The sequence below is a fragment of the Protomyctophum parallelum genome, assembly GCF_964188405.1.
Source record: "Protomyctophum parallelum genome assembly, chromosome: 18".
NCBI lineage: Eukaryota > Metazoa > Chordata > Actinopteri > Myctophiformes > Myctophidae > Protomyctophum > Protomyctophum parallelum.
Genome location: NC_139716.1, coordinates 38936829 through 38963261, shown reverse-complemented (window position 1 = coordinate 38963261; position 26433 = coordinate 38936829). Strand labels below are relative to the sequence as shown.

Sequence of the window (26433 nt, the reverse complement as noted above, 5' to 3'; positions counted from 1 at the left end):
GTTGTCTGAATGTCATTATCTTTCCACTATACTCGTGTCGTCTGTCGTCGTTTCTTTATTTAGCTCTCTCTCCATCTCTATCTCTTTTTGAGTGGTGCAACCACTCCTACAACCAGCTAGCAATGTCCGTGTGTATCATGTATCATGTATGTATCATGTATCATGTATCATGAGCACGAGTGGTGTGCGCATGCGTGAAACCAGCAATGGAGTGAAATTGGAGAGGCTGCGCAGTGCGCACGCAGCACAGAAACAGATCACATCTTGTGCTAAATAAATAGCGTCAATGCTAGCGAGCTAAAATATAGCCATCCTTGCTCTAGAAAGCACCAATGTTTCCATCTAGACCACCGGATAATCAGCAAAGACCTCCGAACATCGCGCTAATTGACCAAACCATGGAGAGCTCCGTAGATTAGGAGTTATTGAAGCTTTTAGTCTGCCTGTATAATGGGAGGTGGACGGCAGCTCGCATGCGTGATCCGGTCTAGGAGGTATGCTAAAGAAGGAAAGGCCGACCCCCGTGGACGGCAGCGCGCATGCGCGATCCGGTCTAGGTACGCTAAAGAAGGAAAGGCCGACCCCCGTGGACGGCAGCGCGCATGCGCGATCCGGTCTAGGTACGCTAAAGAAGGAAAGGCCGACCCCTGTGGACAGCAGCGCGCATGCGCGATCCGGTCTAGGTATGCTAAAGAAGGAAAGGCCGACCCCCGTGGACGGCAGCTCGCATGCGCGATCCGGTCTAGGTACGCTAAAGAAGGAAAGGCCGACCCCCGTGGACGGCAGCGCGCATGCGCGATCCGGTCTAGGTACGCTAAAGAAGGAAAGGCCGACCCCCGTGGACGGCAGCTCGCATGCGCGATCCGGTCTAGGTACGCTAAAGAAGGAAAGGCCGACCCCCGTGGACGGCAGCGCGCATGCGCGATCCGGTCTAGGTACGCTAAAGAAGGAAAGGCCGACCCCCGTGGACGGCAGCTCGCATGCGCGATCCGGTCTAGGTACGCTAAAGAAGGAAAGGCCGACCCAAAATAATAATGAAAAAATAGTTCTCAGCGACGCGGATTGATATCCATAATAAAGCTAATCTGACGGAGGAGAGAGAGAGAGAGAGAGAGAGAGGAGGGGGGGAGAGAGGGGAGTTGCACCACTCGGTTCACACAGGTGTGATTTTTTTTGTAGCTTTGGCTATAGTAAAAAATAGCAGACTTGAAGTACTGCTTCAAAAGTTGTTGCCGAATCGACCTCAGTACAGTACAGGTCTCAGTACAGTACAGGTCTCAATAGACCTCAGTACAGTACAGGTCTCAGTACAGTACAGGTCTCAATAGACCTCAGTACAGTACAGGTCTCAGTACAGTACAGGTCTCAATAGACCTCAGTACAGTACAGGTCTCAGTACAGTACAGGTCTCAATAGACCTCAGTACAGTACAGGTCTCAGTACAGTACAGGTCTCAATAGACCTCAGTACAGTACAGGTCTCAATAGGTTAGACATAACAATTCATGTTTGGTTCTGACGCTGTGCCATTTCTCTGTGTTTACATTTATGCAATAATTGTACAAAACATGAGCTGTGTGATAATAATATGTACCTTCACCCCCCCCCCCCTATATGTAAAAACAAACCCACTTTTTGTCAGGTGAAAAACCTGGCATACAACAGGCCCGTTTTTATTAGTGACCTATATAGTCATCATTGACTGCCCCCTATAAGCCAATGGTATAGTCTGAAATCCCGCCTAAGCCAATGGGGAGTCTGCACTCTGCACCACTCGTGTAGCCAATCACGTAGTAGTGACCTATAGTCATGATTGGCTGCCTCCTATAAGCCCTGCCCCCGCACTGCGGAAGTCTGGCAACGCTGCACCGCAGCCACTCTAAGACTCAAGGTGACAACAGGTGCTAATGTTATGAGGCTAATTGCATGGAAAGCCACAACGAAACACAGTGATTGAACCACGATGTGATGTCACGAGACCTGGGCACCATATATGGGGACTTTCCCATGTATGGGGATTTTGAGTGACACACTGACTGACTGACTGACGGACAGAAATGTACCATTTCATAGTAAATGCGAGCTGCAATAGACCTGACGAATATGACTATGTCATAATTTCTTGTTTCCTTCTCGAACTGTGATGCGACAAAGTGATTCTGATTCTCTCTCTCTCCAGTTCGTGGCCCAGCCTAACTGATTCTCTCTCTCTCTCTCTCTCTCTCTCTCCAGTTCGTGGCCCAGCCTAACTGATTCTCTCTCTCTCTCTCTCTCTCTCTCTCTCTCTCTCCAGTTCGTGGCCCAGTCTAACTGATTCTCTCTCTCTCTCTCTCTCTCTCTCTCTCTCTCCAGTTCGTGGCCCAGCCTAACTGATTCTCTCTCTCTCTCTCTCTCTCTCTCTCTCTCTCCAGTTCGTGGCCCAGCCTAACTGATTCTCTCTCTCTCTCTCTCTCTCTCCAGTTCGTGGCCCAGCCTAACTGATTCTCTCTCTCTCTCTCTCTCTCTCCAGTTCGTGGCCCAGCCTAACTGATTCTCTCTCTCTCTCTCTCTCTCTCCAGTTCGTGGCCCAGCCTAACTGATTCTCTCTCTCTCTCTCTCTCTCTCCAGTTCGTGGCCCAGCCTAACTGATTCTCTCTCTCTCTCTCTCTCTCTCTCCAGTTCGTGGCCCAGCCTAACTGATTCTCTCTCTCTCTCTCTCTCTCTCTCCAGTTCGTGGCCCAGCCTAACTGATTCTCTCTCTCTCTCTCTCTCTCTCTCTCTCCAGTTCGTGGCCCAGCCTAACTGATAGTCTCTCTCTCTCTCTCTCTCTCCAGTTCGTGGCCCAGCCTAACTGCCAGCAGCTCCTGGCCACGCTGTGGTACGACGGCTTCCCCGGGTGGAGGAGACGCCACTGGGCCGTCAAGCTGGTCACCTGCTTCATCATAGGCCTGCTGTTCCCCTGCTTCTCCCTGGTAAGCCTGCTTCATCATAGGACTGCTGTTCCCCTGCTTCTCCCTGGTAAGAGGAGTGTTTTAGTGTTTAGTCTAGTTTTAGTCCACTAAATATCATACCATTTCACTAATTTACTATACTATAAATTTACTTACTGTATTTTGGGCGGGCCTGGATGCCATCGTATAATGACCGATTTTGCACTTTGCACTTTTTGCTGAAAATGGCCGATCTACAAGCTCACAACGCGTCGCACTGCGACGCGTTGTGAGCTTGTAGATCTGCTATTTTCAGCATGCAAACCTAGTGTAAAATGACTTACACTGGATCTCTTGTCCCTCACTAGTCCCTTCCTAGCAGTTTAGTCTAGTTTTTATTTGTTGACTAAATTGTCAATATATTTAGTCTTAGCTTTAGTCATCATGGCTTTAGTTTCCGTCAGTGAAAAAAGGTTTAGTCGATGAACAGACAGACAGACAGACAGACAGACAGACAGACAGACAGACAGACAGATAGATAGATAAAAGATAGACATATAAGCCTGAAAATAATTGACACTGGACAATTGAGCTCTTGTGTGAGTGCCGTGGTTGAGTCATTGTGGTGACTGGGAGACCAGTCAGGACTGAAGGAAAGATGGAACGTGGTTTTGGTAAATGGTGAAATGGTTAAATGGTGCATTTATAAAGCACTTTACATTCACGCACGCACACACGCACATTCATACAACGATGGTGGAGGAAAACCATGCAAGGCACCAACTTGCACATCGGGAGAAATTAGGGATTCAGTTCAGAGTCTTAAATGGTACATTTATATAGCGCTTTTATACAAAGCGCTTTACATAGATGCATTACCGTACATTCACCCATTCACACACAGATAGCATGAAAGGCACCAAACTGCACATCGGGAGCAATTAGGGCTTAGGGTAGCTCTGGTCCATAGCCTTCTACTGCTTCTACCATTCTGCCCTGCGCAGTAAGGCTATGGGACTTTAGCTCTGGTCCATAGCCTTCTGCTGCTTCTACCATTCTGCCCTGCGCAGTAAGGCTATGGGACTTTAGCTCTGGTCCATAGCCTTCTGCTGCTTCTACCATTCTGCCCTGCGCAGTATAAGGCTATGGGGCTTTCCCTTTTAAATCTCAAATCGAAATCGGACCAGCCTCTCCTCTTTGGCGTAAATAAAAAGAACGTTTTTGCTACTCACCAAAACAAAGGCGGGTTGTGTCATTAGAAAGCCTACTTTCCTTAGTGGACGCACTCTGAGCCCCCCACCCCCCACCACACGTATAAACGGTACTTTTTTATTCTCTATGAGGCAGTTCTCTGGGCAATATCAGTAGAGGGTGCAGCGGAGTAACTAAAAATAAAATAAAAATCCGGTGGAAACAAAATCCCCTTTTGGCCAAAAAGTACAGTTTATACGTGTGGTGGGGGGGGGGGGCTCAGAGTGCGTCCACTAAGGAAAGTAGGCTTTCTAATGACACAACTCAAAAACCTTTTTTTTAATTTACGCCAAAGAGTAGAGGTAGTCTGCATTCATGCGAGCGGCGGAAGTTGAGAGTAACATAGCTCTAATGCAACGCATTAGAGCTATGGACCAGAGCTCAGATAGGGTTAGGGGTCCAGTGTCTGGCTCAAGGACACTTCGACACTAACTCTAATGACTTAAAATGTCCATATATTTAGTCTTAGTTTTAGTCATCGTAGCTTAGTTTTCATTTTGTTTCCATCTAGTCGACGAACATTTTTCGCACTACGAGCTTGTAGGTCTGCTATTTTTGAAAAATCAAAGAACGACTCGATGTAGAAGACATTTTTTGAATCTGACCTCAGGTCAAAATGGGTTAACAGTCTCTCTCTCCCTCTCTCTCTCCCTCTCTCTCTCCCTCTCTCTCTCTCTCTCTCTCTCTCCCTCTCTCTCTCTCTCTCCCTCTCTCTCTCTCTCTCCCTCTCTCTCGCTCTCTCTCTCTCTCTCTCCCTCTCTCTCTCTCTCTATATATATATGCTACAGATCTACCTGCTGGCTCCCAAGAGCGCGCTGGGCCACTTCATCAAGAAGCCCTTCATCAAGTTCATCTGCCACACGGCGTCCTACCTCACCTTCCTGTTCCTGCTGCTGCTGGCGTCGCAGCACATCGCACGCACCAACCTGCACATGCAGGGCCCGCCGCCCACCGTGGTGGAGTGGATGATCCTGCCCTGGGTACTGGGTACGTTACGTTGTGTTACGCCCACCGTGGTGGAGTGGATGATCCTGCCCTGGGTACTGGGTACGTTACGTTAGGTTAGGTTACGTTATGCCCACCGTGGTGGAGTGGATGATCCTGCCCTGGGTACTGGGTACGTTACGTTAGGTTATGTTACACACTGGGTACGTTACCACCGTGGTGGAGTGGATGATCCTGCCCTGGGTACTGGGTACGTTACGATACGTTATGTTACACACTGGGTACGTTACCACCGTGGTGGAGTGGATGATCCTGCCCTGGGTACTGGGTACGTTACGATACGTTATGTTACACACTGGGTACGTTACCACCGTGGTGGAGTGGATGATCCTGCCCTGGGTACTGGGTACGTTACGATACGTTATGTTACACACTGGGTACGTTACCACCGTGGTGGAGTGGATGATCCTGCCCTGGGTACTGGGTACGTTACGATACGTTATGTTACACACTGGGTACGTTACCACCGTGGTGGAGTGGATGATCCTGCCCTGGGTACTGGGTACGTTACGCTATGTTACGCCCACCGTGGTGGAGTGGATGATCCTGCCCTGGGTACTGGGTACGTTACGTTAGGTTACGTTACGTTAGGCCCACCGTGGTGGAGTGGATGATCCTGCCCTGGGTACTGGGTACGTTACGTTGACTCACGGATTCAGGTTCTCCACTCGCTCCCGAAGGGTGACGCTCCCGGGGGCACTCGCCACTCGGTGGCGCGATATGAGCTTGTAGATCTGCTATTTTTCAATAGATAAAGCACGACATGATGCTGACACCAAAATGGGTTCCCGTTCAGAATGGGTTAATATGAGCTAAAACATGCGTGTGGACATATATAATTAACATTGTTTAACTGTGTGTGTGTGTGTGTGTGTGTGTGTGTGTGTGTGTGTGTGTGTGTGTGTGTGTGTGTGTGTGTGTGTGTGTGTGTGTGTGTGTGTGTGTGTGTGTGTGTGTGTGTGTGTGTGTGTTTTAGGGTTCATCTGGGCAGAGATCAAGGAGATGTGGGACGGAGGCTTCACGGAATACATCCACGACTGGTGGAACCTCATGGACTTCGCCATGAACTCTCTATACCTGGCCACCATCTCACTGAAGATAGTGGCCTACGTCAAGGTAATGACCTGTTACTTTAACTCTCTGTACCTGGCTACCATCTCACTGAAGATAGTGGCCTACGTCAAGGTAATGACCTGTTACTTTAACTCTCTGTACCTGGCTACCATCTCACTGAAGATAGTGGCCTACGTCAAGGTAATGACCTGTTACTTTAACTCTCTGTACCTGGCCACCATCTCACTGAAGATAGTGGCCTACGTCAAGGTAATGACCTGTTACTTTAACTCTCTGTACCTGGCCACCATCTCACTGAAGATAGTGGCCTACGTCAAGGTAATGACCTGTTACTTTAACTCTCTGTATCTGGCTACCATCTCACTGAAGATAGTGGCCTACGTCAAGGTAATGACCTGTTACTTTAACTCTCTGTACCTGGCTACCATCTCACTGAAGATAGTCGCCTACGTCAAGGTAGTAGTGACCTGTTACTTTAACTCTCTGTACCTGGCCACCATCTCACTGAAGATAGTGGCCTACGTCAAGGTAATGACCTGTTACTTTAACTCTCTGTACCTGGCTACCATCTCACTGAAGATAGTGGCCTACGTCAAGGTAATGACCTGTTACTTTAACTCTCTGTACCTGGCTACCATCTCACTGAAGATAGTGGCCTACGTCAAGGTAATGACCTGTTACTTTAAATCTCTGTACCTGGCTACCATCTCACTGAAGATAGTGGCCTACGTCAAGGTAATGACCTGTTACTTTAACTCTCTGTACCTGGCTACCATCTCACTGAAGATAGTGGCCTACGTCAAGGTAATGACCTGTTACTTTAACTCTCTGTACCTGGCTACCATCTCACTGAAGATAGTGGCCTACGTCAAGGTAATGACCTGTTACTTTAACTCTCTGTACCTGGCTACCATCTCACTGAAGATAGTGGCCTACGTCAAGGTATTGACCTGTTACTTTAACTCTCTGTACCTGGCCACCATCTCACTGAAGATAGTGGCCTACGTCAAGGTAATGACCTGTTCCTTTAACTCTCTGTACCTGGCTACCATCTCACTGAAGATAGTGGCCTACGTCAAGGTAATAGGGCTGACCTCGAATAGTCGACTAATCGATCGGAACGGGTCTCAGTCGACTGACCACCTCTTAGTCGATGTTCATAAAAAAATATATATATATATATATTTACAAAAATATTGTATTATTCCACTAGGTCTGTGGGGGACATAAACACATTTGAACATTCTGACTGTTCAAATCTCCAATGTGCATGTGGAGTGTGTCTGCCTGTGTGGCAATGTGCCACTGCCTGTGACTTGAATCGCACAGTGCGCTGGCCTGATAGACTCCAGAATCTCAATCTCACCTGCTGTGCTCAATCTGGCTAATGACAAGCCTCTCAGTTGTTAAAAAAAAAAGATTTGAACAGTCAGAATGTTCAAATGTGTTTATGTCCCCCACAGACCTAGTGGAATAATACAATATTTTTGTATATTTTTGTAAATATTGTATTTTTATATTTTATATATATATTTTTTGGGGGCAAACAAAAAAGAAAAAGAAAAAAAATATTTTTTATTTTTTCTATCAGTCGACTATACAAATCCTTAGTCGGGGACAGCCCTACAAGGTAATGAATGACCTGTTCCTTTTAGCTCACAACTTGTGGACTTGTAGCTCTGCTATTTTCACTACAAAGTAAGTGAAATACAATTTCCAAGTCTCTGCCCCGACAGCGACGATATAATAAAAGTATTTCATCCATTGTTCCTCCCAGCAGGGCGGCGGTGGTGGCTCAGGGGTAGAGTGCCTGGATGGTAACCGTAAGGTTGCCAGTTCGAACCCTGTGGGCTCCCCCAGAGTTACTGTCGAAGTGTCCTAGAGCAAGACACTGAACCCCTAATTGCTCCCGATGTGCTGGTTGGTGCCTTGCATGGTTTTCCGCTGCCATCGGTGTATATGAATGTGTGTGTGAATGGGTGAATGTAATGCACAATCTCTGTAAAGCGCCTTGGATAAAGGCGCTATATAAATGCACCATTTACCATTTAGCACAGATTGGCGTCAGGTTGAGCGGTGAAATGGAAATGGCAGAGCCGACCGTACCGTATGTCTGAATCAGTTTTGTGCTGCCGGCACAGCCGTGAAATTCAGTTAATATGCTAATGGAATGGGCTCAACTTTTTATGCTGCCGCCGCGGAGTGTCTTCCGACAGTTTTTCACTCCCAAGATGTCAGTTTATTATAGTGCTCCTGTTTGCAGAGCTTTGTTAACCCATTCTGAGTGGCGCGATACGAGCTTGTAGGTCTGCTATTTTTGAAAGATTTGAAGAACGACTGACATTTTTTAAATCTGATCTCAGGTCAGAATGGGTTATAATCAGACCAGTGTGTGTCCAGTGGAAACCTCGTATGAATCTGATCTCAGGTCAGAATGGGTTATTGGACAATAGAGCCTACAAAACAACCAACCAATCAACAACACAACTGGACATTAATACACCAACCAAAAGGCTTTGTTTGATTTGATGGTGAAAACAATCAGGACATGAAATTGGCTACAGCCAATTAGAAACCACGTGCCATTTTCTCTGCAATGTCAGAGTATGGAAACATGGCATCTCGTTTTGGATTTAGTACGAACGTGTCCATAGGCTACACGTGAAGCCTCCTTTTAAGCAACACGTTGTTGTTCGTGAGTCTCTGCATTGTCTGTGTCGCTTCACGTCATTATGTTCACCTCCGTGTGCTACTGAGAAAAGACTTCACAGAATCAGAATCGCCTTGCACTACAGACAGGGACGGATTAACCCCCATGAGGGCCCCTGGGCCGGTCATTTTTGCAGGGCCCCCATAGCACACGTGCGCACAACATTTTTTTGTTTTTATCATGTTTTTGACCTAAATTGAACTAAATCAATGGCCAATGAAGGGCCCCAGGAGCCCTTTTCAGGGCGTCAAACCTAGTACCTCACGGTCCAATTTCCCAGAAGGGCCCCTGGGAGCCAAGGGCCCCTGGACCACGGCCCCACTGGCCCAATGGCTAATTTGTCCCTGACTACAGACTTCACCCACGGACACCTGTCACCATAGTAGTATGCGTGCCTGCGTGCGTGCGTGCGTAGGTGCGTGTGTGTGTGCGTGCGTAGGTGCGTGTGTGTTTGCGTGCGTGCGTAGGTGCGCGTGTGTGTGCGTGCGTGCGTGCGTAGGTGCGTGCGTGCGTGTTTGCGTGCGTGCGTGCGAGACGGAAGGAGAGTACATTTCCCATTCACTTGTCCGGGGACAAAAGTCACTTGTCCGGAGCACGAGCACATTTAAATACATTTTAAATCAACTAACTGTACTGTAAGTTGATCATCTATTCCAAATACAGAGTCATAGAATCTGTCATTAGCAGACTGACCTCGTCGGCATGTGAACTGTGAGTGCACACTGTGGCCCTCATTTATCAACCGTGCGTATGCCAAAATATGGGTGCACGCGGAAATTACCGCAATTGTCGGCATTTACCATTTCCGCCAAAACTTGTGCCAGGACAAAGATCACGTCTGGTCGGGAGCTGTCGTACGCTTTGTCCTCGGCTGTTTTTCTGTCGTACACAAGCGGAGCAGCATTGTCGGAACTGCTGACACGCTGTCACAGGCATCTAAGCATATGTTTTCACTCCTAAAATGTTAATATAAAACTATGTATATACATAAAAAAAAAAGAAAAAAAGAGAGATTTCCAGCTTTTACAAGTAATTAAAATCAGGCAATTAAAAACAATATAACAATGTTTACAATGTATTAGTTTGTGCTTAATCAAACAGTGCTTTACTGGCCTTGTTATGCAAGCGCACTTGTGAGATGATTTGGGAGCGCATGCGGTGATGCGGCATCACTGTGATATTATAAAAAAAGGCATAAATGGACTGCACGCCTTTATTTCCAAGTGACAATGACAGTGCCTATTTGCAATTGTAGCAGGCTATAGGCGTAAGGGGCTTAATCATTCACCATTTAAATAAGTGCTTTGACAGTTCAGATAAAAGCGAGATCATTTTCGGGGGTCGGGAGGACGGGACCGCGGCGTGCGTCACCAACACATACCAGCACACATGCAAGCCTTCATCCATAATGTTTATGATTCGTTCATCAATGATCAAATCACTCCATAAACGTTGATTATGACTGCCTTGACGACATGGTAGCCTATCTCTCATGCAGGCATCACTCACCCACAGGACTTATCACAGCAGTACGCAGTCTCACTGATCGCCTTCGCCGTGCACTGCGCACGAATGGGTAAAATTAATATAGGCCAGCCTACAAACGTATTCCATTCATGGCGATGCGATGTGTCATGTAGGTGCGTGCGTGCGTGGACATGACAGCAAGGCAAGCGAGGTGAGAGGGAAACAGACAGGGTAGGCCTACAACTTTATTTAATTCATGCAGGTGTTCGTTCTTTATTTATTTAAGATACAACACACCAGTTAGTTGGGCTTGCAAGTTGCTTCTGTGTGTGTGTGTGTGTATGAGAGAGGGGGGTGAGGCACGGGAGAATTGTTTTTCCCCCTGTAACCAGGGTTTCCAGGTCGTAATGCAATTGTTCATGTCGCAAAAACGAGGGCGAGGCTTGATTTCATAAGGGCGTGCCAGATAGATTTCAGCCGTCACATTTATTAACGTCGGAAAGAAACTAAGGAAGGATCAGCTGTTTGCGATCACTTTATAAATGCCGTGGCGACGTGGGTGTACTACGAAACCTACACTCGAATTTGGGGCAGATTTTACACTCAATTGATAAACGAGATGAGTCAGGGAACCTCAGTGCAGTTGCTGCCGGCCGTTAATTGGGCATCACGCTCCCATTCACATGATTCACTCAGCCAATCACACAAAAATAAATAAACAATCAATAATAATAAAAAATCAATCAATCACACACTCACTCCATCTTCATACCGGCTACTTTAACCGGAGGTTTGCATTCCTCTGCCTGCTTGGTTGCTGCTGCTGTTTCAGCGTGCCGCTGTATACTGTATAGTGTATACTGTACAAACCTGTATACTGTATAGTGTATACTGTACAAACCTGTATACTGTACAAACCTGCTGCTCACCCTCCACCACCCCAGCTACCACCTGTCGTTTTGGATCTACTGTTTAGGTACGGGGGGATTCAGAGTCCCTATGGTCGGGACTGATGCGCTTGATCTGAGTACCTAAAAAGCAGATCCAATACATCGCCAAACCATAATAAATATACTGCATTGCTCATCTAAATTCAATAAATATATATATATATATTACATCCTTCTTGAGTTGTCTGACTGAAGTGGCGATATTTAACTTAGCACACGTTTTCTGCCAGAACTTTCCCAATGGATATGAAACTAGAGGACGTTTTATGAATTAATTACTGGGTGAGTATTGAGTAATGAGTACACACACCCAGTGCTACAAGTTTAAATGCCGACGTGGTCAGTCTGCTAACCTTGCACGGATAGGACCGATCTATGGTGTATTTGGAATACATGAAATGTATGTAAGATCACAGACATTCTAGGGATATTAACAATATATAACTCAAATTTTAGTGCACTTGTCCGGAAAGATGTAATACTTGTGGGCACTGCTTAAGTGACTTAATTTACAATGTAATAACTTAATGATAACAGTAAAGTAAGTGTGTATACGACTCAGCTTGTTCATTCTTTTTTTTTCTCCTTCCCATTATAGATGTACGTGCATTGCATACGAGTGTATTTCATTCACACAGGGAGGATAGTTAGCGTTGGGAGTTTATTGGTTATGGAGTGTTTCAGTTCAGGAATTAATGAATCCATTCCCTTTAACCCATTCTGAACGGGAACCCATTTTGGTGTTAGCATCATGTCATGCTTTAGCTATTGAAAAATAGCAGATCTACAAGCTCGTAGCGCGCCACCGAGTGGCGCGATACGAGCTTGTAGGTCTGCTATTTTTTGAAAAATCGAAGAACGACTGACATTTTTAGAATCTGATCTCAGGTCAGAATGGGTTAATTGGGTGGTGTCATGATAGGCCTATGTCTGAATCAGTGGCCTTTTATGCTCGGCTGCAGGCGCAACCTTGAAATACAGTTACTGTACATTAAGTCATTCTGGCCGGGAACCCCATTTGGTGCTATACTTTTGCTATTGAAAAATAGCAGATCAATAGCAGAGTGCCGTGCTACGAGCTTGTAGATCTGCTATTTTTGAAAAGTCGTGAAAATGTAGCGCAAATCTTTGAATATTCTTGAATATTCTTTCAGAGCGAAACGTTTGTAACTTAAAATCTTTGTTTCTGGGGGGCGGTTCCTGGCTGGAACAACATATTTTCAGGTGGGCCAAATACAGATAATTCTGGGGGTCCTTGACGTGAAAAAGGTTGAGCACCCACTGACATAGAAACATAAGGATTTTCAGAAAACTGCCAGGATTTAGAAGACATTTGTAGAATCTGGTCTCAGGTCAAAATGGGATAATAACGTTTCATGCCTGCCGGGCTGCAGATGATGTCTCTCTGAAAATCATTTTTTCATTGGAAAAGTGTCTTGTTTACGGCTCTGCTTTTATCGCCAGAGCTTTGTTAAGATAAATGCCAATAGAGGCGGATGTGCTGAGAGTGGCGGGGGTTAATTAACCCATTCTGACCTGAGATCAGATTAACACGAGGTTTCCACTGGACACACACTGGTCTGATGAACCCATTCTGACCCTGAGATCAGATTCTAATAATGTCAGTCTTTTTTTTTTTGATTTTTCAAAAAATAGCAGACCTACAAGCTCGTATCGCGCCACTCGGTGGCGCGATATGAGCTTGTAGATCTGCTATTTTTCAATAGCTAAAGCATAACATGATGCTGACACCAAAATGAGTTCCCGTTCAGAATGGGTTAAAGGTTATGTCAAGTACAAAATACACAACAAACCGCCTGTAGGCGTCGATGTCGTTCAATGGTGTAATCCTTTTAGGTTTTATGTCAACTGTAATTGCAGTCTCGGAGAAAACGATACCACCAGGTGCTCACAGGAGACACAAGTGGTTAAGGGTAGTTAAACGTGTGAGAGAACGATACGTGATCCCAGGCACACCTTCTCTGAAACAGGGCGACCGGCGCCAACACGTTTGGACCTTGAAAGGTCTTCAGCAGGGCGAAACGTTTGTGTATTTTTTTAGATTCTTAGATCAATTGTGATCATTAATCGATTCACAAATGTCAAAAATGTATTATTTTATTATTTAAAGATATAATATTTTACTTATTTGACTTGTTTTTTCCAACCTTCCGGTTGACACTATACTGTTCTCCATTTGTTATTTATAGCGATACAAGATAATGGAAGTAAATTCATCTGTTTTCAACTTGGAATCATTAGATTCAGCTCTTTGATTCTTAGTCACACAGCGAGGGGCGAAATAAATCATGCATAGGCATCGCGGCGCTTCGGTAATCCAATCGTAATCGTATTGTAGCCCAATTAATCGGAAATTAATCAAATCGTGTAGCCCTCTGAGTCGGAATCGAAACGTCAGGTATAGGATTCCACCACCTAGTAATCACAATTGCAACTGGATTAAAACCTGGCCCTTACCCCTGTGCAGGAGACCCTACATAATATCTACTGTCCATACAAGAGGGAATCTGCACTTGGGACGGGGGGAGTTATTGGGCTTGTGAGCTTCAGGCAGGGCTACTAATTTGTCAACCAGTAGGTGTTCCCAAATTAATTATTAAAAGACGTCTGTATATGATCTGCTATATTTGAATAACCAAAGTATAAAATGATGGGAAAATCAATGAAACATCCACACACATGTAAAATCTAATAAAAAGAAAGATGTTTATGTAAAGAAATATAGAAATGTGCACGCACACACAAACACACGCGCACGCACACACACACACACACACAGACCAGACGGATGAGCCATCTGTAACAGCTGCGAGTCACTGATGGTGGCCCGCCTACACCACCGCGCACGTACGCACGCTTTTCATCATACAGTGCACGTCTGCTGATGTGCACATATATACTTTACTACATGCATGCGTGCACACATTTGAAGTTCAATGATCATTTAGAACAAGTTGTTCTAAATTGTTGGGAACATTTCACAGTTTCAAGGTGAATAGGTGAATTTAGAAGTACCTCATCCGTGAACCTACTGAGGGGGCGAGAGAGAGAGAGAGAGAGAGGAGGGTAAAGCAGAGTTATTTATACAGGCCAGCTATCAGAAACAACTTCTAACCAAACAAAAGTTGACGCCATTTCGACACGCATCCAAGTCCAATCTGATCCCATTTTGCACACCGCTGTGTGCTTTGGAAAGAGCAAATGGATGGATGGATGTGCGTGCGTGACTGTGTGTGACTGTGTGTGTGTGTGTGTGTGTGTGTGTGTGTGTGTGTGTGTGTGTGTTGTTTAATGGTTGCCAGTCACTCAACACTCATCTCACGCTGAGAGTAAGCCCATGGGCTGTGTGAAAGTGTCACCGATGAAAAATGATGATGGTTCTCTCTCTCTCTCTCCTTACCAATCTTTCACTCTCTCTCTCTCTCTCCCTCTCTCCCTCTCTCTCTCTCCCTCCCTCCCCCCCTTGCAGTACAACTCCTCCCGGCCCAGGGAGGAGTGGGAGATGTGGCATCCCACGCTCATCGCCGAGGCCCTGTTTGCCATCGCCAACATCTTCAGCTCGCTGCGGCTCATCTCTCTGTTCACGGCCAACTCTCACCTGGGCCCGCTGCAGATCTCCCTGGGTCGCATGCTGCTGGACATCCTCAAGTTCCTCTTCATATACTGTCTGGTACGCTATGCTGTTGATCTGGACAGCAACATGTTGATTTTAGTTTCAGTCATATATATAGTCGCTAGAATAGTTTTTGATTTTTGTTTTACGTCACTTTTTTTTTTTTTGCCACCTGGAATGTTTTAGTGTTAGTGTAGTTTTAAGGCTCATACATAGTCTGGATTTACGGTGGTGGGGTGACCACCGAACTACAACATGACATCACTGAGGTGACCACCGAACTACAACATGACATCACTGAGGTGACCACCGAACTACAACATGTCATCACTGAGGTGACCACCGAACTACAACATGACATCACTGAGGTGACCACCGAACTACAACATGTCATCACTGAGGTGACCACCGAACTACAACATGACTTCACTGAGGTGACCACCGAACTACAACATGACGTCACGAGCCGCGGTGAAGAGCAAACCATCGCCACCGCTCCAGCCCTTCTCTCTGTTTTTAGTCACCACCGCTCAACATTATTTCAGATGCGGTGGTCAGCTCACCACCGAAAATCCAGACTATGAATAGGCCTTTAGTCGACTAAATATCGTGAGATTTTAGGCGACTAAATCTACAGCTGATTTAGTCGACTGAAATGTATTTCGGCAGGCCTTGATGCCGTCGTAATGGCTGATTTTACTACACTGAAAATAGCTGATCTACAAGCTCACAACGCACCGCGACATTTTCAGCATGCAAACCAAGCGTAACATGTCTTTTACTTATACTGGATCTCTTGTCCACTAGTCCCTTACCAGTTACTAACATTTTAGTCTAGTTTTTATTTGTTGATGAAAATGGTCAATATATTTAGGCTTAGTTTTCATTTCCATTTCGTTTTCGTCAGTGAAAAAAGGTAGTCGACAATTTTTTTTTTATCATAGTTTTCGTCGTCGAAATCAACACTGCTTACATAAAAGTAGCAGTGACACAGTTTCCCCGTTTATCAGCTGTTTGATTTACAGTACATGTACACAACTACACACAGACACTCGATATACAGTACATGTACACACAGACACTGGCGCACGCACAGACATTAATGAAAGTGAATGCCACAGTTTTCCCCTGTTTGATATACATGTAACACGCACGCACACACATGACACATGCACAAACCTGTACGCACATACACATCAATAAGGTTCAAACTTCAGTTAAGGAGCAAATGGAAATATGATGTATGTATTATGTATATGAATTATGCAGTGTGTGTGTGTGTGTGTGTGTGTGTGTGTGTGTGTGTGTGTGTGTGTGTGCGTGTGTGCGTGTGTAGGTGTTGTTAGCATTCGCTAACGGTTTGAACCAGCTGTATTTCTACTATGAGACCAAGGCGTCAGACGAGCCCAACAACTGTAAAGGAATACGCTGTGAGAGACAGAACAACGCCTTCTCTACGTGAGTGGAAAACACACGCACGCACGCACGCACACACCAACACACGCACACATGCACGCACGCACGCAGGCACACACCAACACACGCACACACACACACACACGCACGAACGCATGCACGCACGCACACACACACTCAAACCTCTGTGTGTAATTGAATAAAGCTATGGCATTATACTTTTTTTTTTATAATAGTTTTTATTGGGGACAGATAAACAGCACATAGCATCTATGGCAAAGAAAATCATTGCACAGCGTGTCACCCATTAAAACAAAATGAGTGAGTGAGTGAGTGAGTGAGTGAGAGAGAGATTTAATTACTTATATGGACTGTATTATTTATTATTATTGCGCGCACGCACGCACGCACACACACACACACACATGCACACTCACACACACACATGCACACACACATGCACACACACACGCACGCACACACACACATGCACACTCACACACACACACAGTGTTTATGATGTTGGCTCGCTGTGTGGCAATCAGCCTGATATTATATATAGGCACGTATATATATCCCACTGATGTAGCTGATCCATAGCAGTTTATTATGGTTAATATCAGCTGACAGCTGTCATATCAATAGTGATCCCCGCTTTTTGAACGAATTATTAATGCAGCCTCACAACTGCCGACGCCCGACGGCTATGGTCCTGTATTTGGTCCTCTATAAAGTCTGAATACGTTCACACCGGTAACGAACCGTACCGTGGTTCGTTTGGAAGCAAACCGACCGGGCCTTTTTTGGCGTACCATGGTTCGTTTCTTTGATCCGCACCAGAGTTCGGATCCACGTTGTTGTAGGCTATATATACGTCTCTGGTGAATTGTATGCATCAGCAGCAAGCACATTATTGTTCAAACACCTGCTCCTCTGTTCAATCTGTTGCTCTTATTTGGCTAATAAAATAATGAATAAGAATGAATGCAATAGCAAGTTGTTGCTGTCATGTTGCTGTTCTCTTCTCTCTCTCTGTGTGACTGAAGGTTGCGCCCACAAATTGTAGACAGTGATTTCCCCTCATGTTCTTTTTCCCTCCATCGTAAAATGACCTTTTCTTTTTTTCACTATTTGATTGGCTTAACATGTCCACATGTCATTGATGACCTGATGACGATCAAATAGATGGAAACGTTGTCAGAGAGATTTTCAATAAAGAACGGCTCCATCCACTATATCTACATTTGTTTACATATTTGGTTCGCTTTACAAAGTCCTGTGTGAACACCAAACGGACCAAAATCTAAATGCAAATATTTGGTCCTTGGTCCTTGATCCTTCTAAGCGAACTTTGGGTGTGAAAACGGCCTAAAACTAAAATACAAAATTGCTTCAAACAGAACCTGGTTCCCAGTGGTGTAAAAAGTATATATATTTTTAGTTATTTGTATTAGCCTAAAAGGCAAAACAGAAATACCAATAATTGTAACATTCCATTGTTCAATGCAAAATACTCGTCGACTTAAATGTGTAATGGTGTTCGTAACAGCCCTATAACAGCGCCAACATCTTACAGGTTTCTCCACGGCAACACGGTTGGTTTCGTGCCAACGCACAAATACAACAGCTCCACACACTCAGCACCTAAATAAAAGGCTCTAAATGTCCGTGCTGCTCCAGTCTCTTCTCCTTATGCAACAACAGCTCCATGTATTTGAAGGCAAGCGTTGAGCCGAGGCAGTATTAAATGGAACAGAGTTTAAATGGAACAGAGTTTAATGACTCCCAGCAAACCTGTTGACCTTCGACTCCCGATCAGGAGGACTCAGGCTGAGTCTGTCAGAACTAGCCTGACCTAAGCAGAGACATTTCTGGTCTAGAGGGGCGGGTCGCGCCTCAGAAATGCGCGCACCCTGATTGGATCTCATCGATCTGTCCGTCACCCCCGGCCCCTCCTCTCCCCCCTAGTGCAGCGCTACGTCACATCATTTAGAGCGACGCCCACCCGGAAGGGTTGACTCCCACTTTTAGACTGGTTCAGCCCACGGCTTTTTCCAGGCTTTCATCTTTCGCGCAGACGAAATGAAAGCCTGGGTATCGAGGCTAGTCAGAACTGACATGTCCAGCGTTTCCATTGTCATCATGATTGATTGAGCACCAGGCCACCGTTTGGCTTCTGTTGCAACACGATGCCCCGGGAATCAAACCGAGCCACTCAGCTCTGGGCCATGATGATGACGAGTGGTAACTGATAGGGCTTAACCCATTCTGACCGGGCACCCATTTTGGTGTCAGCATCATGTTATGCTTTAGCTATTTAAAAATAGCAGATCTACAAGCTCGTACGACTGACATTTTTTTAGAATCTGATCTCAGGTCAGAATGGGTTCATCAGACCAGTGTGTGTCCGGCGGAAACCTTGTATGAATCTGATCTCAGGTCAGAATGGCTTAATGGCTGTTATCAGCCCTCGGGGGGGCATTTATGGCGTCTGTCTGACGGGACTGATAACGGAACCGTATAAAGGGACCGATAAGCTCCTTTAAAGGAGTAGTTCCCGCCCAAAATCGGTTACGCCAGTGGTCCCCAAACATTTTCATGTCAAGGACCCCCAAATTGACACGAATTAGCCCGCGGACCCCCATTTGAAAAGATATGCCAGAGACGCCCCCCATAAGAGAAGATGTTTTAGATTTTTTCAAGCACCCCCCAGTTTGACATGCTTTAGTCTACGGACCCCCCCCCCCCCTCTGGGACCCCCAATTTATATTGTAAAATCGATGTTAATTTAACTCTGAGAGTGTACATATGGAACCATATATATATATATTTCTTTATTGTTATTTTTTTTATCTTGAAGATTTGTGCAAGTCTCTCTCTCTCTCTCTCTCTCTCTCTCATTGGGGTGTCTGCGGACAAATACATGAGTTATATTTTTTGGTTGTTTAGATAACATTTTCAGAATCGTCCTCAGGTCTTAATCGGTTAATGAATGCTGCGGTTAGTTTTTTAGATAATGGCCTCATTGATCAGCGATCAATGCCATTATAGTTAGACCCTGGGATTAAATGGCCTGTTATGTGTTCACATAACACACATAGCACGCACGCTTAGCACGCTTAGCACGCATACCAAACACAAACTCAACTACTTATAACAAGTACATGCATATCATAGGTTTTCTTTCCACATGCATTAAATATAATGGCCCAACATGTCAAACATGATGATATAAACCTTAACACATACTGTACACATGCTGCCTTTGACTTTGAAACATTTATGACACACAAACATGGTGATCAGTAAATACTTCCATAATATGGTGCACGCACACAAACACACACACACACACACACACACACACTGAGTAATAAATGCTGAATATTTAATGAAGGAAAAAATACAAAAGCCTCGAGACAAAACAATTCCCTACATCTGTGTGTGTGTGTGTGTGTGTGTGTGTGTGTGTGTGTGTGTGTGTGTGTGTGTGTGTGTGTGTGTGTGTGTGTGTGTGTGTGTGTGTGTGTGTGTGTGTGTGTGTGTGTGCGTGCGTGCGTGCGTGCGGTAGAGAGATGAATAGAATGAAAAATAGAGAGAAGAATGAGAGGATGTTAGAGAGAGATGTCTCGAGGCTGTCATCTGTGTCGCCGTTCCGTTCCGACACAATGAAAGGACGAATGAATCGAGGTGTTGCAGAGGAAACAAATTCAGCTCTCTCGTCTCTCTCTCTCCATCTCTCTGCTCATGTCTCTCTCTCTCTCTCTCTTTCTAGCTCCTCTCATGCCTCTCTTTGCAGTACTCCACTCCTCTCATCATGACATGGTTATCCCATTCTGAACGGGCACCCATTTTGGTGTCAGCATCATGTCGTGCTTTAGCTATTGAAAAATAGCAGATCTACAAGCTCATATCGCGCCACCGAGTGGCGCGATACGAGCTTGTAGGTCTGCTATTTTTTGAAAAATCGAAGAACGACTGACATTTTTTTTAATCTGATCTCAGGTCAGAATGGGTTCATCAGACCAGTGTGTGTCCGGCGGAAACCTCGTATGAATCTGATCTCAGGTCAGAATGGGTTAAATGGTGGAGTCGTGTTTACAGTAGAGGCCTTTTATCCAGAGTGCTTTCACAGAGCATGTGTTGTAGCACGTTCACACACTGAGCAGGAGCTGTAGTTATAGGTGTTACTGTTGGCTGTCTTGCTCAAGGTGACTTCTATGTAGCACGTTCACACACTGAGCAGGAGCTGTAGTTAGGTGTTACTGTTGGCTGTCTTGCTCAAGGTGACTTCTATGTAGCACGTTCACACACTGAGCAGGAGCTGTAGTTAGGTGTTACTGTTGGGTGTCTTGCTCAAGGTGACTTCTATGTAGCACGTTCACACACTGAGCAGGAGCTGTAGTTAGGTGTTACTGTTGGGTGTCTTGCTCAAGGTGACTTCTATGTAGCACGTTCACACACTGAGCAGGAGCTGTAGTTAGGTGTTACTGTTGGCTGTCTTGCTCAAGGTGACTTCTATGTAGCACGTTCACACACTGAGCAGGAGCTGTAGTTAGGTGTTACTGTTGGCTGTCTGGCTCAAGGTGACTTCTATGTAGCACGTTCACACACTGAGCAGGAGCTGTAGTTAGGTGTTACTGTTGGCTGTCTTGCTCAAGGTGACTTCTATGTAGCACGTTCACACACTGAGCAGGAGCTATAGTTAGGTGTTACTGTTGGCTGTCTTGCTCAAGGTGACTTCTAAACCCTAAAACCTTCCAAACCTTCCAATTCAACAGGCAGACACTCTATATGCCTCTTGAGAAACTAAAACGCCCCTCGCGCCACTAAGTAACGTGACAATTAAGGCTTTCGCGCGACAAACTGTTTCTAAGGCCACATTTACACCGGAAGGACAAATCCAGCCTGAATCAGCTCTGTGCCACATCCAGATTGGAATCTGATTTGTCTAAACACACAATCTGAGAATCCCCATCGTCAAATATTCGGGGAAAAGAGCTGCGAGGCAACAGTCTGTCTTGAGAGACTAGTCTAAACAAAACAAGTCACATGGAATCTGATTTTTTACAAACTGTGACTTGAGCCACATTCAGAGGTGATTCAAATCTGATTCACGCAGTAAACCTGATCTTAATCGGATTCCATGTGACTTGTTTATGTTTAGACTTATTTTTATTTTTTTATATAATTTTTATCACACGATTTTGTAACCCATTTTTCACCCCTGTGTCAATTATCTAATGTGATCCTGGGCTCTACACACCCTCCGCCAACCTAGTCCCCATATATGGGGGACAAGGGGAGAGCAACGGACTTGAACTCATGCTTCCTTCATGCCTGAGTGTCCAAGTTTCTCCTTTACACCTGACAGGCGTCCCTGGTTGGACGTAGCGCGTGGAAGGAACACGTTATTCCAACCAGTTCCTTTCCCCTCCATCTGGCCAGGGGGAGGCAGTTTAGAGACCAGGATTACTGCATGTTTTTTGTGAGGGTACCTACCCTGTTTAGACTTATTTAAACTCAGGCTGGATGTGGATTCGGCTGCCAGTCTGAACGCAAAAGCATGGTCTCTTGCAAAAGCAGTGTGAACGGTCGGGGCCAAAAGATCACATTTGAGAAATAAATCATATTTGACTGGATGTGACTGCAGTGACAATCTAAGTAATGAGTTGTACCCTGTTCCCTCTCATCTCACCTCTCTGCAGGCTGTTTGAGACGCTCCAGTCTCTCTTCTGGTCCGTGTTCGGCCTGCTCAACTTGTACGTGACCAACGTCAAAGCTCGCCACGAGTTCACCGAGTTCGTGGGAGCGACCATGTTCGGAACGTACAACGTCATCTCCCTGGTGGTGCTGCTCAACATGCTCATAGCCATGATGAATAACTCCTACCAGCTCATAGCTGTGAGTAACAAACTACACCTATTAACTATACCAGCTCATAGCTGTGAGTAACAAACTACACCTATTAACTATACCAGCTCATAGCTGTGAGTAACAAACTACACCTATTAACTCCTACCAGCTCATAGCTGTGAGTAACAAACTACACCTATTAACTATACCAGCTCATAGCTGTGAGTAACAAACTACACCTATTAACTATACCAGCTCATAGCTGTGAGTAACAAACTACACCTATTAACTATACCAGCTGATAGCTGTGAGTAACAAACTACACCTATTAACTATACCAGCTCATAGCTGTGAGTAACAAACTACACCTATTAACTATACCAGCTCATAGCTGTGAGTAACAAACTACACCTATTAACTATACCAGCTCATAGCTGTGAGTAACAAACTACACCTATTAACTCCTACCAGCTCATAGCTGTGAGTAACAAACTACACCTATTAACTATACCAGCTCATAGCTGTGAGTAACAAACTACACCTATTAACTATACCAGCTCATAGCTGTGAGTAACAAACTACACCTATTAACTATACCAGCTGATAGCTGTGAGTAACAAACTACACCTATTAACTATACCAGCTCATAGCTGTGAGTAACAAACTACACCTATTAACTATACCAGCTCATAGCTGTGAGTAACAAACTACACCTATTAACTCCTACCAGCTGATAGCTGTGAGTAACAAACTACACCTATTAACTATACCAGCTCATAGCTGTGAGTAACAAACTACACCTATTAACTATACCAGCTCATAGCTGTGAGTAACAAACTACACCTATTAACTATACCAGCTCATAGCTGTGAGTAACAAACTACACCTATTAACTCCTACCAGCTGATAGCTGTGAGTAACAAACTACACCTATTAACTCCTACCAGCTCATAGCTGTGAGTAACAAACTACACCTATTAACTCCTACCAGCTCATAGCTGTGAGTAACAAACTACACCTATTAACTCCTACCAGCTGATAGCTGTGAGTAACAAACTACACCTATTAACTCCTACCAGCTCATAGCTGTGAGTAACAAACTACACCTATTAACTATACCAGCTCATAGCTGTGAGTAACAAACTACACCTATTTACTCCTACCAGCTCATAGCTGTGAGTAACAAACTACACCTATTAACTATACCAGCTCATAGCTGTGAGTAACAAACTACACCTATTAACTCCTACCAGCTGATAGCTGTGAGTAACAAACTACACCTATTAACTATACCAGCTCATAGCTGTGAGTAACAAACTACACCTATTAACTCCTACCAGCTGATAGCTGTGAGTAACAAACTACACCTATTAACTATACCAGCTCATAGCTGTGAGTAACAAACTACACCTATTAACTCCTACCAGCTGATAGCTGTGAGTAACAAACTACACCTATTAACTCCTACCAGCTCATAGCTGTGAGTAACAAACTACACCTATTAACTCCTACCAGCTCATAGCTGTGAGTAACAAACTACACCTATTAACTATACCAGCTCATAGCTGTGAGTAACAAACTACACCTATTAACTCCTACCAGCTGATAGCTGTGAGTAACAAACTACACCTATTAACTCCTACCAGCTCATAGCTGTGAGTAACAAACTACACCTATTAACTCCTACCAGCTCATAGCTGTGAGTAACAAACTACACCTATTAACTCCTACCAGCTGATAGCTGTGAGTAACAAACTACACCTATTAACTCCTACCAGCTCATAGCTGTGAGTAACAAACTACACCTATTAACTCCTACCAGCTGATAGCTGTGAGTAACAAACTACACCTATTAACTCCTACCAGCTGATAGCTGTGAGTAACAAACTACACCTATTAACTCCTACCAGCTCATAGCTGTGAGTAACAAACTACACCTATTAACTATACCAGCTCATAGCTGTGAGTAACAAACTACACCTATTAACTATACCAGCTCATAGCTGTGAGTAACAAACTACACCTATTAACTATACCAGCTGATAGCTGTGAGTAACAAACTACACCTATTAACTATACCAGCTCATAGCTGTGAGTAACAAACTACACCTATTAACTATACCAGCTCATAGCTGTGAGTAACAAACTACACCTATTAACTCCTACCAGCTCATAGCTGTGAGTAACAAACTACACCTATTAACTATACCAGCTCATAGCTGTGAGTAACAAACTACACCTATTAACTATACCAGCTGATAGCTGTGAGTAACAAACTACACCTATTAACTATACCAGCTCATAGCTGTGAGTAACAAACTACACCTATTAACTCCTACCAGCTGATAGCTGTGAGTAACAAACTACACCTATTAACTATACCAGCTCATAGCTGTGAGTAACAAACTACACCTATTAACTATACCAGCTCATAGCTGTGAGTAACAAACTACACCTATTAACTCCTACCAGCTGATAGCTGTGAGTAACAAACTACACCTATTAACTATACCAGCTGATAGCTGTGAGTAACAAACTACACCTATTAACTATACCAGCTCATAGCTGTGAGTAACAAACTACACCTATTAACTATACCAGCTCATAGCTGTGAGTAACAAACTACACCTATTAACTATACCAGCTCATAGCTGTGAGTAACAAACTACACCTATTAACTATACCAGCTCATAGCTGTGAGTAACAAACTACACCTATTAACTCCTACCAGCTCATAGCTGTGAGTAACAAACTACACCTATTAACTCCTACCAGCTCATAGCTGTGAGTAACAAACTACACCTATTAACTCCTACCAGCTCATAGCTGTGAGTAACAAACTACACCTATTAACTCCTACCAGCTGATAGCTGTGAGTAACAAACTACACCTATTAACTCCTACCAGCTCATAGCTGTGAGTAACAAACTACACCTATTAACTCCTACCAGCTCATAGCTGTGAGTAACAAACTACACCTATTAACTCCTACCAGCTGATAGCTGTGAGTAACAAACTACACCTATTAACTCCTACCAGCTCATAGCTGTGAGTAACAAACTACACCTATTAACTATACCAGCTCATAGCTGTGAGTAACAAACTACACCTATTTACTCCTACCAGCTCATAGCTGTGAGTAACAAACTACACCTATTAACTATACCAGCTCATAGCTGTGAGTAACAAACTACACCTATTAACTCCTACCAGCTGATAGCTGTGAGTAACAAACTACACCTATTAACTATACCAGCTCATAGCTGTGAGTAACAAACTACACCTATTAACTCCTACCAGCTGATAGCTGTGAGTAACAAACTACACCTATTAACTATACCAGCTCATAGCTGTGAGTAACAAACTACACCTATTAACTCCTACCAGCTGATAGCTGTGAGTAACAAACTACACCTATTAACTCCTACCAGCTCATAGCTGTGAGTAACAAACTACACCTATTAACTCCTACCAGCTCATAGCTGTGAGTAACAAACTACACCTATTAACTATACCAGCTCATAGCTGTGAGTAACAAACTACACCTATTAACTCCTACCAGCTGATAGCTGTGAGTAACAAACTACACCTATTAACTCCTACCAGCTCATAGCTGTGAGTAACAAACTACACCTATTAACTCCTACCAGCTCATAGCTGTGAGTAACAAACTACACCTATTAACTCCTACCAGCTGATAGCTGTGAGTAACAAACTACACCTATTAACTCCTACCAGCTCATAGCTGTGAGTAACAAACTACACCTATTAACTCCTACCAGCTGATAGCTGTGAGTAACAAACTACACCTATTAACTCCTACCAGCTGATAGCTGTGAGTAACAAACTACACCTATTAACTCCTACCAGCTCATAGCTGTGAGTAACAAACTACACCTATTAACTATACCAGCTCATAGCTGTGAGTAACAAACTACACCTATTAACTATACCAGCTCATAGCTGTGAGTAACAAACTACACCTATTAACTATACCAGCTGATAGCTGTGAGTAACAAACTACACCTATTAACTATACCAGCTCATAGCTGTGAGTAACAAACTACACCTATTAACTATACCAGCTCATAGCTGTGAGTAACAAACTACACCTATTAACTACCAGCTCATAGCTGTGAGTAACAAACTACACCTATTAACT

General features: G+C 44.5%; 1 protein-coding gene across 1 annotated transcript in view; it reads left to right on the top strand.

Annotated features, from left to right (window-relative positions):
* The window catches only part of trpc5a (transient receptor potential cation channel, subfamily C, member 5a), a gene marked incomplete at both ends in the record, with an annotated part of 72208 nt that overhangs the window by 38358 nt on the left and 7417 nt on the right, over positions 1-26433 (top strand). Inside the window, 7 exon segments of the mRNA XM_083789584.1 lie at positions 2813-2950; positions 4948-5146; positions 6141-6241; positions 7280-7318; positions 14856-15056; positions 16336-16457; positions 22124-22319. Coding sequence (XP_083645710.1) covers positions 2813-2950; positions 4948-5146; positions 6141-6241; positions 7280-7318; positions 14856-15056; positions 16336-16457; positions 22124-22319 — 996 coding nt within the window.